We start from the raw sequence: 13365 nt of genomic DNA, 5'->3' as shown, positions 1-13365 counted from the left end.
TTACAGGAAACCAAAAGTGACCTTCACAAATGCATGACCCTTCCCTGCTCATGGTTAGGTAGGCTGAACATAGTAAAGATGACAGTTCTTCCTAAAGCACTCTACAAGTTCAATGCTATACCAATCCAATTACCATCAACCTTCTTCAAAGAATTGGAAAAACTGACTACCAACTTCATATGGAGAGGGAAGAAACCCAGAATTAGCAGAGAACTCCTCAAGAAGAAGGACACAATTGGAGGACTCGCCCTACCTGATTTTAATGCCTACTACACAGCTACAGTGGTCAAAACAGCATGGTACTGGCACAATGATAGACACTCAGACCAGTGGAAAAGAAATAGAAAGCCCAGGAGTAAAATCATCAGCATATAGACAACTGATCTTTGACAAGTGTCCCAAAAACGTCAAGTGGGAAGCAGATGCCCCCTTTAATAAGTGGTGCTGGAAACAATGGATATCCACATGTAGAAAGTTGAAACAAGACGTCTACCTCACCCCATGCACAAGAATACACTCAAGGTGGATCACAGATCTAGAAGTCAAACCCCAAACCATCAGGACCATTAAGGAGGGAATCGGGACTAATCTCAGAGCACTGGCCCAGGGAGCACATAGGCTCACTGCAACAGGGAAGGGGACACACACAGGTGAACTGGAAATCGACAAACGGGATCTAATAAGAATAAAACACCTGTGCACCTCGAAAGACTTTGCCAAGAGGGTGACAAGGCAACCCAGACTGGGAGAAGATTTTTAGTAATGACACATCAGACAAAGGGCTCATTACTAAAATCTACAACACCATCGTGACCTGCAAAAAGAGGAAAACAGTTAACCCCCTAAGGAAGTGGGCAAAAGAAATGAGAAGAACTTTCACTAGAGAGGAGATCAATATGGCCAATAAACATATGAGAAAGTGCTCAAAGTCCCTTGCCATAAGAGAAATGCAAATCAAAACAACCATGAGATACCACCTAACACCCCTGAGCCTAGCCTAGATCAGTAAATCAGAGAGCAACAAGTGTTGGAGGGGCTGTGGTGAAGTAGGAACCCTCCTCCACTGCTGGTGGTCGTGCAGATTTGTACAGCCACTGTGGAAAGCAATCTGGCGATACCTAAAGAAAATGGAAATTGATCTACCTTATGACCCAGCCATCCCTCTACTGGGCATATACCCGGTTGAAGCAGCAAATAAAACACAACCAGTCATATGCGCTCCAATGTTTATTGCGGCACAATTCACAATAGCAAAGACTTGGAAACAGCCTAAGTTTCCATCGATAGACGAGTGGATTAGCAAACTTTGGCACATACACACAATGGAGTATTATGCAGCACTGAAAAGCACCGATGAGCACATGAAACACGTTATTTCATGGGAAGAGCTGGAAGGAATTATGGTAAGCGAGGTAAGCCAGACCCAAAGGGACAGGTACAACATTTGAGTCCCCTGAGTTAAGTACAATCAGCATGACAGAAATAGAAGAATAAACATCCATCCCACAATAAACGGGAGGAAGCATAGATAGTTGGAGGGAGGACAGGCCACACCTAGGGAGGTACATGAGAGCCCAGCATAAAGAAGGAGTAGTTGGGTAGGGAGAGGGAGAACCGGGAGGGGGAGAATCTGAATGGATGGTATGGGGGGGGCAGGGTACTAACCCACCCGGGGGAGAGTATCGGTTGTGTCCCCACAGATCTGGAACATGCATACGGACCCCAACACGACACACCAAACAAGGAGGGCAACGCAAAGTACAGAGGTCTACACAAAGAGGCTGGACGACAAGTCGGCCCAAACCAGAATTAGGCCGACCCCCACACTCGAAGGGAATACCACAGAAAACAAAAATAGATCGTCTGGAGTGGGAAAGGAACTGACCCACCACACCACATCCAGAAGGAAGCTGAAACAAAAGAAGGAGAAAGGACGTAGTGGAGTACACCTGGGTCCACCAAGCCCAAAGTCGATAGACCAGCTAGAAGGGCCCGTCATACAGAGAGGACCATTCAGCTGACCACACTACGAGATACGACATCCTGCACCAACACATGGCCCTACACGGGACAGCACCTGAGACACAGTGGGGGATGGACGACTGAGCTGACCCCGCCACACTGAGGCAAACACTGGGGGCGTGCAAGGGAGCAGCGGAGGAAGCAGAGCAAAGGGAGCCCGAGGAATATAAAGGATGGTCTTCCGGGCCAGGACGTGGCGCCTCCCAAGCTACACCTAGAAAACACTCCTAAAGGCCAACGAAAGGACCTTGAACTACTAGCCATTTTTCTTTTAATATTTGCTATCTTTTTGCTTAGTCTTTTTTAAATTTGTTTTGTTTTTTACCTTGTAAATTTTGTATGTTAGTGGCTTTTCTGCTTATCAGCGTGTCGATGTTGCTTCTGTCAAAGCCATGTTCTTATGGGCCACTTGGGCGCAGTCAAAGTCATATCCATTTGTATGCACATATTACTATGTCAGCAGGTCCACCTAGACAAGATAGGCTGGACAAATAATGAGAGAAGAAAACAACAGGACCAACGGTCCTGGAGGGACATGAGAGCGTGGGAGGTAGGGGAAGGGAGGAGGTGTCGCCCAACACAGGGACAAGGGAACAGCGAGTGGTTCAAAACCAGAGGAGGGAGGGGAGGGGAGGACTGGAAGGGAGTGACCAAGAGCAAGGTAACTGAGAGGAACTACTGAATCCAGAATGAAGGCTAAACATGGTAATGGGTCGGGAGGAAAGCGAAAGGAAATAGAGGAAAGGAGTAGGAGGCAAAGTGCATACAGAGAAGCCTAAATACAGGCATGTACATATGTAAATATATTTATGATTATGGGGGCAAGAGATTTATATGCATATATTTATAGGTTCAGTAGTAGGGTAGCAGATGGACATTGGGCCTCCTCATGCATAATCCCCCAATACAATAGCACCTCGCCCTGCTAAGCAGCCATTGCAGGATACCCATCTTCCCGACATGATCACTGAAGACAGCCGTGTGTGTAAGCAAATGTGGTGAAGAAAGCTGATGGTGCCCGGCTATCAAAAAAAGATATAGCGTCTGGGGTCTTAAAGGCTTGAAGGCAAATAAGCGGCCATCTAGCTCAGAAGCAACAAAGCCCACAGAGAAGAAGCACACGGCCTAAGCGAATACAAGGTGTTGAATGGACCATGTAGCAGATACAAAGGAACAAAAACAATCATTGTGTGATCACCTTCCTCACATAATTGCTGAAGATGAAAGTGTGCAAAAGCAAGTGTGGTGAAGAAGGCGGATGGTGCCCGGCTACTGAGAGATATAGCGTCTGGGGACTTAAAGGCTTGAAAGCAAACAAGCGGCCATCTAGCCCAGAAGCAACCGAGCCCACACGGAAGCAGCACCACCAACATAGGTGACCATGAAGGACAGAGGAGACCAGGTCTCCAACATCAAAGGTGGGGTGGTGGTGAGAATCACATCACCGTGAAAGAGGGGGAGTACATGATGGGGACCCAATGCTCACCTGTAGACAGCTGGACACCCCTTCCAGAGGGGTATTGAGGAGGAGATGGGCCACTCAGGGTTCAGTGTAGCAACAATGAAACTCAAAACCTTCCTCTAGTTCCTGAACGCTTCCTCCCCTCCCAATCATCATGACCCCAATTCTACCTTGCCTTGAGGACCTGGTTATACCAGAGGATGTACAGCGGTGCAGTGGGGATCTGGAGGCACAGGGAATCTAGGACAGACGAACCCCTCAACACCAGCGGTGGGAGTGGCAACACCAGGAGGGAAGGGCGTGTAGAAAGGGAGAACCGATCTCGGAGATCTATGTGTAACCTCCTCTCTGGGAGATTGGCAAAGGGGAGGCGGGTGAGGGGAGATGCCGGGGAGTGTAAGATAAGATATAATAATTATTTATAAACTATCAAGGGACCAGGGGTGGGATGGGGGTGGGGGGAAAAAAGGGAAACCGAGCTGATTTCAAGAACCCAAGTGGAAGGTGAATTATGAAAGTGACGAGTGCAACGAATGTATAAGGGTGCTTTGCTCAATTGATGTATGTACAGATTGTGATAAGAGCCTTATGAGCCCCAATAAAAAGATTAAAAAAAAAAGAGTCAAGAGAGCTTCACATGGAGAGCATGATGCCAGTGGGGTCCCAAATGTGTTCCAGAATCAGACAAGAATACTTTTGACCTGGCAGCCAGTGCAAAACCCCAGGCCTGTGGTTACAGAGAGCTAGATCTCCAACACAAATCCTTGAGCACAACCACAGGGAAAATGCTGGCTAATAAATGTCTTCAGATAGCCAGAGGGGCAAATGGCGGGCGGGCAGGTGAGGAGTTGGGGGGGGGTGGTTGCATGAAAAAGTCTGTTAGAGAGTGTGAAAAAAAGCGGTGAGCATTTTGGGAAAGTAAGCCGAATTGCAAATGAGAAGGCAGAGTGTACATAGTATCCTCTCCTGAAATCACTAGCTCCATCTAGTATGGGTTCAATTCAAATTTCAGTGAGCTTTCTGAAGAAACTGGGTGCGATTATTTTAGAGATCCTGAGGAATGCTAACGGTCCAAAGACCGGCAAGTATACCAACAGATAGAGGGTGGGGCCTCTCCTTGCCTGACATTAAAAGTTCCCAGGAACACACGCACACATAACCCACACAGCCATGGAAATGGCAGGTGCACACAGGGAGTCGAGACACGACCCTGGGCTTTGAAGAAACCCTGCCCACCCACTTGGCTCTCCTTTTCAATATAAACCAACTAGTCTCCTCTCTCGGATTCAGATGAGATTGTGTCCAAATGAACTAAAGGACTTCTAACTGTTTTAACAATCAAAAGGAACCACAGTGTGAAGTTAGTTGACCACAAAAGGACAAATACTGTATGAGACCATTCTTACAAAGGGTGGGGGGCTCAAGATCAAGCTTGCTCATGTAAAAAGAAAGACTTTGATTGACGGTCCCCTGGAGCGGGAGGGGATAGGAAGCAATAGGTCAGAGCAATCTTTCCCAAAGTGAGTCATATCACTCCCCTCTGGGCCAGGCACTGGAATGACCCAAGATGGGGGCACTACAAAAGCAGATACCTACGCTATCTTCTGATTGTGGGCTATAGTACGAAAGCTTTTCATTAGTGGGGGTGGGGGGGAGTTGAGTACTTTTCTTCTGGAAAGTGGGGAGAAGGCCAGGTGAGCTTATGGATCTAGGGCTAGAGGGAAACTAGGTGTTAATGTGGGGGCAGGGGAAAAGAACATTCTATTAGAAAGATCAGGGAGAAAGACAGAGGGAGGGGCAGAGCCAGCTACTGGAAGGTTGGATATATTGTTGGACACAACATGGATTGTACAAAATGTGTATCTGCACCTAATTCACAATGCAAAGTGAAAAAAAATTATCCTTAGAGAGAGCAAGAGAGAAACAGCCCCAGAAGTTACCAGAGGGAAGACACACAGATAGATACTGCCCAAGAGAAAACGGCTGATAATCTGAGGATGATTTGCCACAGGCGTTGAGGGGGTGGGAGAGAATCCTATTGGTGTGATTACTGTCAAAAGCTGGTGTGAATCCTATTGGTGTGATTATTGACTAGTGAGTGCCTTTGAATAGCAAAAAAGGCTGTTTACATCAGGGTTTAGCAAATGTCTTACGTCAAGAGCCAGCTAATACAAGGGGCCTTCAAAACATTTGTGGGAAAATTCCATTCTCTTTCAATTCCACTTTCCCACCAACGTTTGGAAGGCTCTGCATATTCTGGGCTTGGTAGGCCGCAGCTTCTCACAACTACTCAATGCTGCCCTCGCCTGTCGAAGGTAGTCACTGACAGCATGTTGGTGACTGTCCAGAGAACGTTAGTGGCAGGAACAGGTGATTGGCCAAACTTGGCCCTTGGCCAGAGTTTCTGTGTCCGGAACAAAGTCAGGAGAAGGCTGGACACACACAATGACTGGGAGCCTCTCCACTAACCCCCAAAGCAGACAAGTTGTAAACTTGAGAGGAAGAAAGAAAACCCTAAAGTTGAACTGAAATAGAATAAAACAAGTAGCCCCTAAAAGGAACCAAAGACAGAGAAAAATCACTCTCCTGTATTACACTGAAGCCCAGGAGGGGAGGTCTGGGCCTCATGGGGACTGCCCTGATTTTCCAAGCTTCACTTTCCCACGTGGGCAGCCTGCGATCTGACTACTTTTCTCTCGCTCCTTTAAGTGGGAAGGATTTGCGGGGTTTTCCCACTTTTCACAGGTTCCTGCTTTCCTAAGTTTGACAGCAGTATGTAAAAAAACTGGATGAAAAAAGAAAAACTGAATGGACGTTTAAACAAGGAAGATGAACATTCTGATCTTTTGCTTTGGTCAATGGGCATTTTGTGGTTAGGGCCGCTGCTATTCTGAAACCGCGTCGATAAGAACCATAGTTTCCAGAGAAACAGGTACCTGGACCATTGTGGGGGACTGTCTCTAACATAGAGCAGTTAGCAACTTCTGTCTCATTTCTAAAGAGCCCAGAATTCCAACGCCCCGCCACTGAATCAATTCAGGCTCATAATGACTCTCTAGGACAGAGTCACACTGCCCACACAGTGTCCAAGGCCGGGATCTGGATGGAAGCAGATGGCCTCTGCTTCCTCCCACTTCAAAAGCAGTGCGTCTCAATGACCTCCCAAGCTTCTTGCAACTTAATATTCTTTTTATCAAACCCTGCACAACCACCCCTGGTGGAGATGAGAAAACCAGAGGAGGTAAAAGTGACCACAAGGAGACATATGCTCAAAATACCCAGATGGAGCAAAGTGCCACCAGCCTTAATGGAAATTCCTTTTCTAAGACATAAGGAGAGCTTTCCTGAGGACAATGAGTTCCAAAGGGTTAGGGAAGGAAGTAGAATGGAGCCAGCAAACACAGGAAGTGGGGGGTAAGAGTTTGGTTACCTGGTGGGGATTGCAATCAATGAACAATACTGTGTATGGATTGTTGAATGGAAAACTGATCAACACCCTCCCCAAAAAACAGTTTACACTAATCACAATGAGTACAAGGAAGAAGAAAATTGCTTCTAAAACTGATTGTGGTAATGACTGTACGACTCTTCTTGCTATGACTTAACTATTTAACTGTATGATGTGTGGGTGAAGTTTTCAAAAATTGATCAGCTCTGAGAACAGTCACCCAGTTCACAATCAAATGTTACTGAAAATCCAAAGACCCAAGGAGTGGAACAGGGCATGGCAGGCACTCACTTCTTTTCAGCCAGGACATAATGCGCACTCATGTTGGCGTGTGGTATAACATGGTGGTGACGAGGCCTCTCGTTGGCTGAAAAGGCTGCGTTGATAGCAAAATGCTTCACATAAGATTCCAAGATAGTGATGATGTTGGTCTGGCATGGAAGTTTCACCAACTGTCAATAACACAGAAACGTCCAATGTCAACATGATGAACCAGTCCATGGAAAAGTGGTCACATCTACATATTTTCTTTACCTCAACCAAAAATAAAGCCAGCCAGTTCTGTTCAGAGGACGCAGAACTGGCTGTCATGGAGTCAATTTGGCTCTGAGCGACCCTTAGGACGGAGGAGAACTGCCCCATACATGTTTCCAAGAAGTAAACTCTTTCGAAGCATACTGTCTCATTTTTATCCTACTGAGTGGCTGGTGGGCCCAAACTGCTAACATTTCAGTTAACAACCAGGTGCTAACCATCGCTCTGAGAACCCAATAGAACCTCTGAAATGGACATGGTCTGATCACTTGGGTGGTTCCCTGCTACTGATTAAATCCTCCTGTGGATTAAGGCATTCCTTTCATACTTGTAAGCAGTGGTTCACAATTATAGCGTGTCAGGAGAGCATGCGGGGTCTCTAAAAACTACCTAGCACTGCAGCCACGACCGCCTGGTGGGCGCCCAGGCATCCGCACTTGGGGATGCTACCTAGCAGTTGCTACTGAAGCAGCCAGGTCTGGGCTGGCTTTGCTTTCAACCGTACTGCTGGCACCACTGACCAAACCCGACCGATCCCACTGCTGATTCTGATTCCCACGGTCCGAATAGAGGGTTTCTGAAGCTGTAGAGCAGGGATCCTCAAACTTTTTAAACAGGGGGCCAGTTTACTGTCCCTCAGACCCATTGGAGGGCCAGATTATCGTTTAAAAAAACTCTGAACAAATTCCTATGCACACTGCACATATATTGAAACCAAAATGGGGCAAAAACACCCGGCGGGCCGGATAAATGGCCTCAGCGGGCTGCATGTGGCGCGTGGGCCACAGTTTGAGGACCCCTGCTTAGAGCATTACTGGAGCAGACTGCTTCCTTTATCTCCCATAGTGGCTGGTGGGTTTGAACCACTGACCTCATGGGCAGCCGTCCAATGCTTACCCACTAGGGCCCTCCAGGGCTCCCCACCACTGACAGGACAGGGACCTCAGCAGAGAATCCAGGAAATGCACTTCATTCCTCAAAACAGTGGCCAGCTCAAGGACACCCCCAAAGGCAGTGGTTCTCAACCTTCCAGTCATGCCGCAACCCTTTAATACAGTTGATGACCCCCCAACCATAAAATTATTTTTGTTGCTACTTCATCACTGTCATTTTACTAACATGATGAATCGGGCAACCCCTGTGAAAGGGTTCTTCAACCCCCAAAGGGAATTGCCACGTTTTCACCATCACCTTACATACCCGCTTCCTCCGGTTAATATAATAGCAGTCGTCCTCCAGTTTCTTCTTCAGGACTTCAGGAATGTCTATATTGATTGCCCTTTCATCCATGGCCCTTTTTGGGTGCAGCCTGGCGTCTTCTTTCTGCAAGATTGGAAGTCTGGAATGCATGAGCACTAACCTGCAGGAGTGTCCACAGCCCCAAAGAACTCCCGGACAGAGGCAGAGGACTCTCGGGGCTGCGGACACAAAATACACCATGTGTTCAAAGGAAAAGCGTGGTCGAAGAGAAAGGAAGGCTAGATCGTAATATTCTTGATAGCACTTAGTGCTTCTATTCCAAGGCCTTCTTGTGGTTCTTCCCCCATTTCGGCTAATAAGCAAGCTTGCTGGTAACTTTGAAGGTCAGAAGATGCTGGTCAAACTGTGGTACCCACCCATGACCTCTGAGTTGATTCCGACTCAGAGTGACCCTGAGGACAGACTGGAATTACCCCCAGAGGGGTTTCTGAGGCTATAAATCAGAGCTTCCCAAACCAACTTAGCTGATCGCTCCCCTTTTCGGGGGGTAAAAAAAAAAAGCAACAAACACAGCACTCCCTTGGTAACGAAAACCTTTTGCACTACATCATGCAGCATAAAGTGTATGGTTCTCTTAATTGGGAGAGCTCCTGGATCGTGTCAATGCCCCACCCCCACCCCAAGGTGCATCACCACCACTTTGGGAAAGACTGTCTCTTCCGTCTCCCCAGGAGGGGCTGGTGGGTTTGAACCACCTACTTTTCAGTTAGCAGCCCAATACTTTAAAGCCATTTAAAAACGAATCACTGGTACAAAAAATGTTTGGAAATAGCCAACTTTATCGTTTTCAAAAATGCATTATGGGAAACACACAGCCACAGAACATCGCCTTCCCTGTCCTTTGCCCTCCGCCACTGGATTGATTCCAGCACCCATGGACCTTGCATGGGGTTCCCGAGACCACAAATCTTTACAGGAGTGGCCAGCCTCATCTTTCTCCCTCAGAACACGTGCCAACCATTTGCTCTGCAGCTCAGTGCCGAGCCCACAGTGCCTCCAGGGGAATCTAACCCAGGGCTGCTTTTCTTGAAAGGTCAAGTAAGCATGTGTGTTTCATAAACAAGGAACTTTGGGAGAATCATTCGCAAGTGGAGAATTTTACCCCTACAACACTGATGAAAAGGGACCGTGGACAATAAAAACTTGATACCTTATCAGCCTTTTCTTCAGCTTCACTTTCGTCACTTAGCTCAGCCTCAGTTTCCCGGCTGCTATCGTCAGAGGAACTGCTTATTGCTAAGGAAAACAAAGGGCATCGAAAAGCTGTCAAAGTTGAGTCTCAATTCACCCGACAATGGCAACCTGACAGTGATATACACCTGACAAACTTAACAAGATGTCTCGTCAATGCTAAACTCAGACACTGTGTCCACCAGACCCCAAAGGGACTTTCAAAAATCTAACACCCACTTCAGTGCATGTGGAAGATCACATGAGCTCAAGATTTCTAAGCAGTTCATTCTAAAGTGGAACTAAGGTCCAGGCATCAACTCAAGGAACACACGAGAATTCCCCAGGAGGCCTGAGAATAAAGATGCTGGCTGAGAAGGTAGCAACTGTGAGAAAGATTCTGTGGCGTTCTCTGAAGGACACTGATGGCTACTTTTAAGGTCAAAACCCCAGGGGCCAAACGTTACAAACATGATGAACTGCCCATGAATCCCTGCTTGTAATCACACTCACTCATCCCATTAACCCTGCAGAATAAAAAACAAGTGGAACATCTTTTAGCCCAAGAAAAGAGAGCTAAACCACGCACAGTTTTCAGAATGTTCATCTTTCTCGTCCACAGGGATGCTTTTTAAAACCGAGTCAACACCTGGGAGCCTGCAGCGTTTCTTTTTTCTTCCTTTTCTTCTGTTGGAAGCAAAACTCAGCTGAAAGACATCTTGACATTGACTTGGGAAAAACATACAAGAGCTTATAAAGCAGGATGGCTAGACACTCGGGGAGGGGTAGGACTCTAGAACTTAAACGGTAAATTCCATTTCAGGTTAGGCACTATAATTATTTAAACAAAAGGAACATTCTTTGCACACACCCTTTAAACATGGAACATTTTAAAACCAACCGCACTTTATCACTGTATTAATTTTGCATCAAGCAATTCTAAACACTAAAAGAAAGCACTGAGTAACATTTATGGCAGGGTTTTTTTGGGTTGTTTTTTTTTATGTTCTTACAGGCGAGTTACAGCTTTTCTTGCTAATTTCCACTGCAATCTCCGGTTCTCCTCCGTGTCGTGGAGCACATGATCTTCAGCTGCCCACCGATCCCAGCTGATGGAACAGAAAGAGAAAATGGAAAAATCAGCATTTCACCGTGGTCCTAAAGTAAATGCTCAAAGCGGTGTCCCAGGATTTGTGACATTTTAGAACACTATTCAAAACTTTTTAAATCACAACTATGGCACAAATAAGCTGAGAAAAGCCACACTCAAATGGACAAGGAGAAAAGGTGGGGTTTACAGAATTACCCAGAGACTGCAAAAGAACTATTTCTTACAACAGGCAAACCTTGATAACAAAAGAAGGAAAAAAGAAACTTTCCCCAAACGATTCTCAAGCTTTGGTGCTGCAAAGATTAGTTTTCAGCCCAGTTTACCACGTCCGCTTACCTTCGGTTCCAACCATTAAAATGGATCAGATATTCTGGGATCTTTCTGCCTTTTTCGTCTTTGCCAACAATAACATCGACAATCTGAAACCAGGAAAAAATTGCCCAGAAGTGACAGAGCATACAAAGTAGTAGAAGCTAGATCGAAAAAACTAGATCATATTCCATTTTTCAAAAAAAAAAAAAAGCAAAGCTTTCGCTCCTTTTTTAGCTTGAGAGCTGGTTTGAAACATTTTCCCTTTCAATTCCATTTTTTCCCCGAGTGGATGCCTCAAAATAGGAAGCATCCGGCCAACCACCTTTGTGATTGGTGTCTGAGCTTTAAAAAAGGGGGGGCGACGCCCCTGATACCATTGGCCAGCGAATCAGTCACTCATGCGCGTCCCAGCCACACAAAAGGACAGCCGCCTCGAGACTTCTGGGAGTTGTAGTCTCCGGCTGGCCTAGCCAGCGTTAGGGGAAGGCGGAAGAGATGCTTCTAGCCCTGCCTGCAGGATTCCCAACATTTGTCGGGGCCAACAGATTGGCCTGTCCCCAGCCTGGGAAACTGAGGGGTGGTAGGCATTCGGGGAGGAGAGAGGGCTTGGGAAAGGAACAAAAACTTAGACGGGGGCTACAGGGAAGGGGCTAGGAGGTACAACCGCACAGCCCAGGGGTTCTGATGTCCCCCGGGGCAACGCAGCACACGCACCTGACGGACCGCCAGTCTGGGCCAGTTTCACCCCCGAGGCCCTAGGGACAGGCCTAGTCCCACTCCCAGGACGCCGGGCTGTCAAGCCTTATGGTTCAGAGGCTGGCACCTCCCAAAACGATGGCGTACACTCCCTCCTCCCAGCATTAGGGCCCGAGACACGGCAGGATGGGGCTCAGCCACTCCCCGAACCCTCAGGTGGACAGTTAGAGCCTGGGCTCTACCGTAACTCAGCTCTCCGCAAAACCTTCAGAGGATTGAAGGCGGAAGTGATGGAAAGCGCTGAAGGGCGGGGAGAGAAGGCGAAAGGGAGGGGGGAGTCCTGCCTTAGAAACCCCAAGGATGGGCGACGTCGGCGGCCAGTAGTGAGAAACTGGATTAGGACCTGGGTCTGTGTGTCACGGCGTGCCACAAGAAACCTCACCGGACCGCACAGGACAAGGAGCGATTTAGCGCGACGGCGAAGCCAACCGCCCGGAACCCGGCGCAGCCCGCTGCCAGTTCTGACGTTAACAGCCCACGCTGGCCCCTGCCTAGCAACGCTGCTCAGCGAGGTCCTTTAGGGCGCCTGCGCGGCCCCGCGTTCGAAGCGGAAGTGGAAGTGCCCCGACCGGTGTCTAGTGCACAGCCCCGCGAGCGCCCCCTGCCGACCTCCCCTGGACTGCGGCCACTGCGGCCAAGCGAAGTGCCTGGCCCAGCCGCGCCACTGCTGACCCGCGGCCCAGGAGCTACTGCCCACGCCCGCCGCCAGGCCCTGCCCCCGCCCGCCCCTCCTCCCTCGCCCCGCCCGCGGCGGCACCTTGGCATCGTAAAGGACTCGCGCCTTGGTGGGGTCAGGCTCGAAGCACAGCACTTTCTCTCCAGACTGGAATTTAAATGTCATGCCCTCACTCGAGCTCATTTGTTCATCGTGGCACAGAGATACTCCGGGCGGGAGGTGCGCGCGGCACGGGGGGAGGGGAGAGTGGGGGTGGGGCAGTGGCGGATCGCGGGGGCGGGGTCACACGGGGCCCTGGCCGCCCCGCCCTCCACTAGTACCGCCTCCCCGTCGCCTGACCGCTCCCCAGTCCCCAGCTGTGGCCGGAGCGAGTGCCCTCAGTGTCTCCAGTGGTCAGGGCGGGCTGCAGTGGGGGTGCGGGGGGGAGGTGCGCGCTGTGTCCTTCGAGTTCAAGGTGGGCTGTAGCAGAAGACACCTGCAGTGTTCCCCGGGATCTGGGCAGGCTGTAGCAGGGAGCACGCAGTATCCTCAGGATCAAGGCACTCTGAGCCAGGGAGAGCGCCGCGTCCCGGGGTCAGGGCGGGCTTCAGCAGGGAGTACGCAGTGTCCCCAGG

The 13365-nt window shown here is 48.8% G+C and overlaps 1 protein-coding gene across 3 annotated transcripts in view; it reads right to left on the bottom strand.

Annotated features, from left to right (window-relative positions):
* Window positions 1-12969, bottom strand: part of MSL3 (MSL complex subunit 3) — a 33920-nt gene extending 20951 nt beyond the window's left edge. Inside the window, exons 1-7 of one of the 3 annotated variants that reach the window (XM_075538885.1) lie at window positions 12833-12969; window positions 11344-11426; window positions 10910-11005; window positions 10486-10583; window positions 9877-9962; window positions 8667-8789; window positions 7224-7384 (exon numbers count right to left, since the gene is read on the bottom strand). In XM_075538885.1, the coding sequence (XP_075395000.1) occupies window positions 7224-7384; window positions 8667-8789; window positions 9877-9962; window positions 10486-10583; window positions 10910-11005; window positions 11344-11426; window positions 12833-12934 (749 nt within the window). In that variant the 5' untranslated portion in view covers window positions 12935-12969. Of the gene's footprint in view, window positions 1-7223; window positions 7385-8666; window positions 8806-9876; window positions 9963-10485; window positions 10584-10909; window positions 11006-11343; window positions 11427-12832 lie in introns of those variants that run through there. The other 2 variants (XM_075538886.1, XM_075538887.1) reach the window with 2 other exon arrangements.
* Window positions 12970-13365: the final 396 nt, after the last annotated feature.

The sequence above is a fragment of the Tenrec ecaudatus genome, chromosome X (assembly GCF_050624435.1).
Source record: "Tenrec ecaudatus isolate mTenEca1 chromosome X, mTenEca1.hap1, whole genome shotgun sequence".
Lineage (NCBI taxonomy): Eukaryota > Metazoa > Chordata > Mammalia > Afrosoricida > Tenrecidae > Tenrec > Tenrec ecaudatus.
Note: the sequence above shows the minus strand (reverse complement) of the source record. Positions and strands in the feature narration are given on the sequence as shown.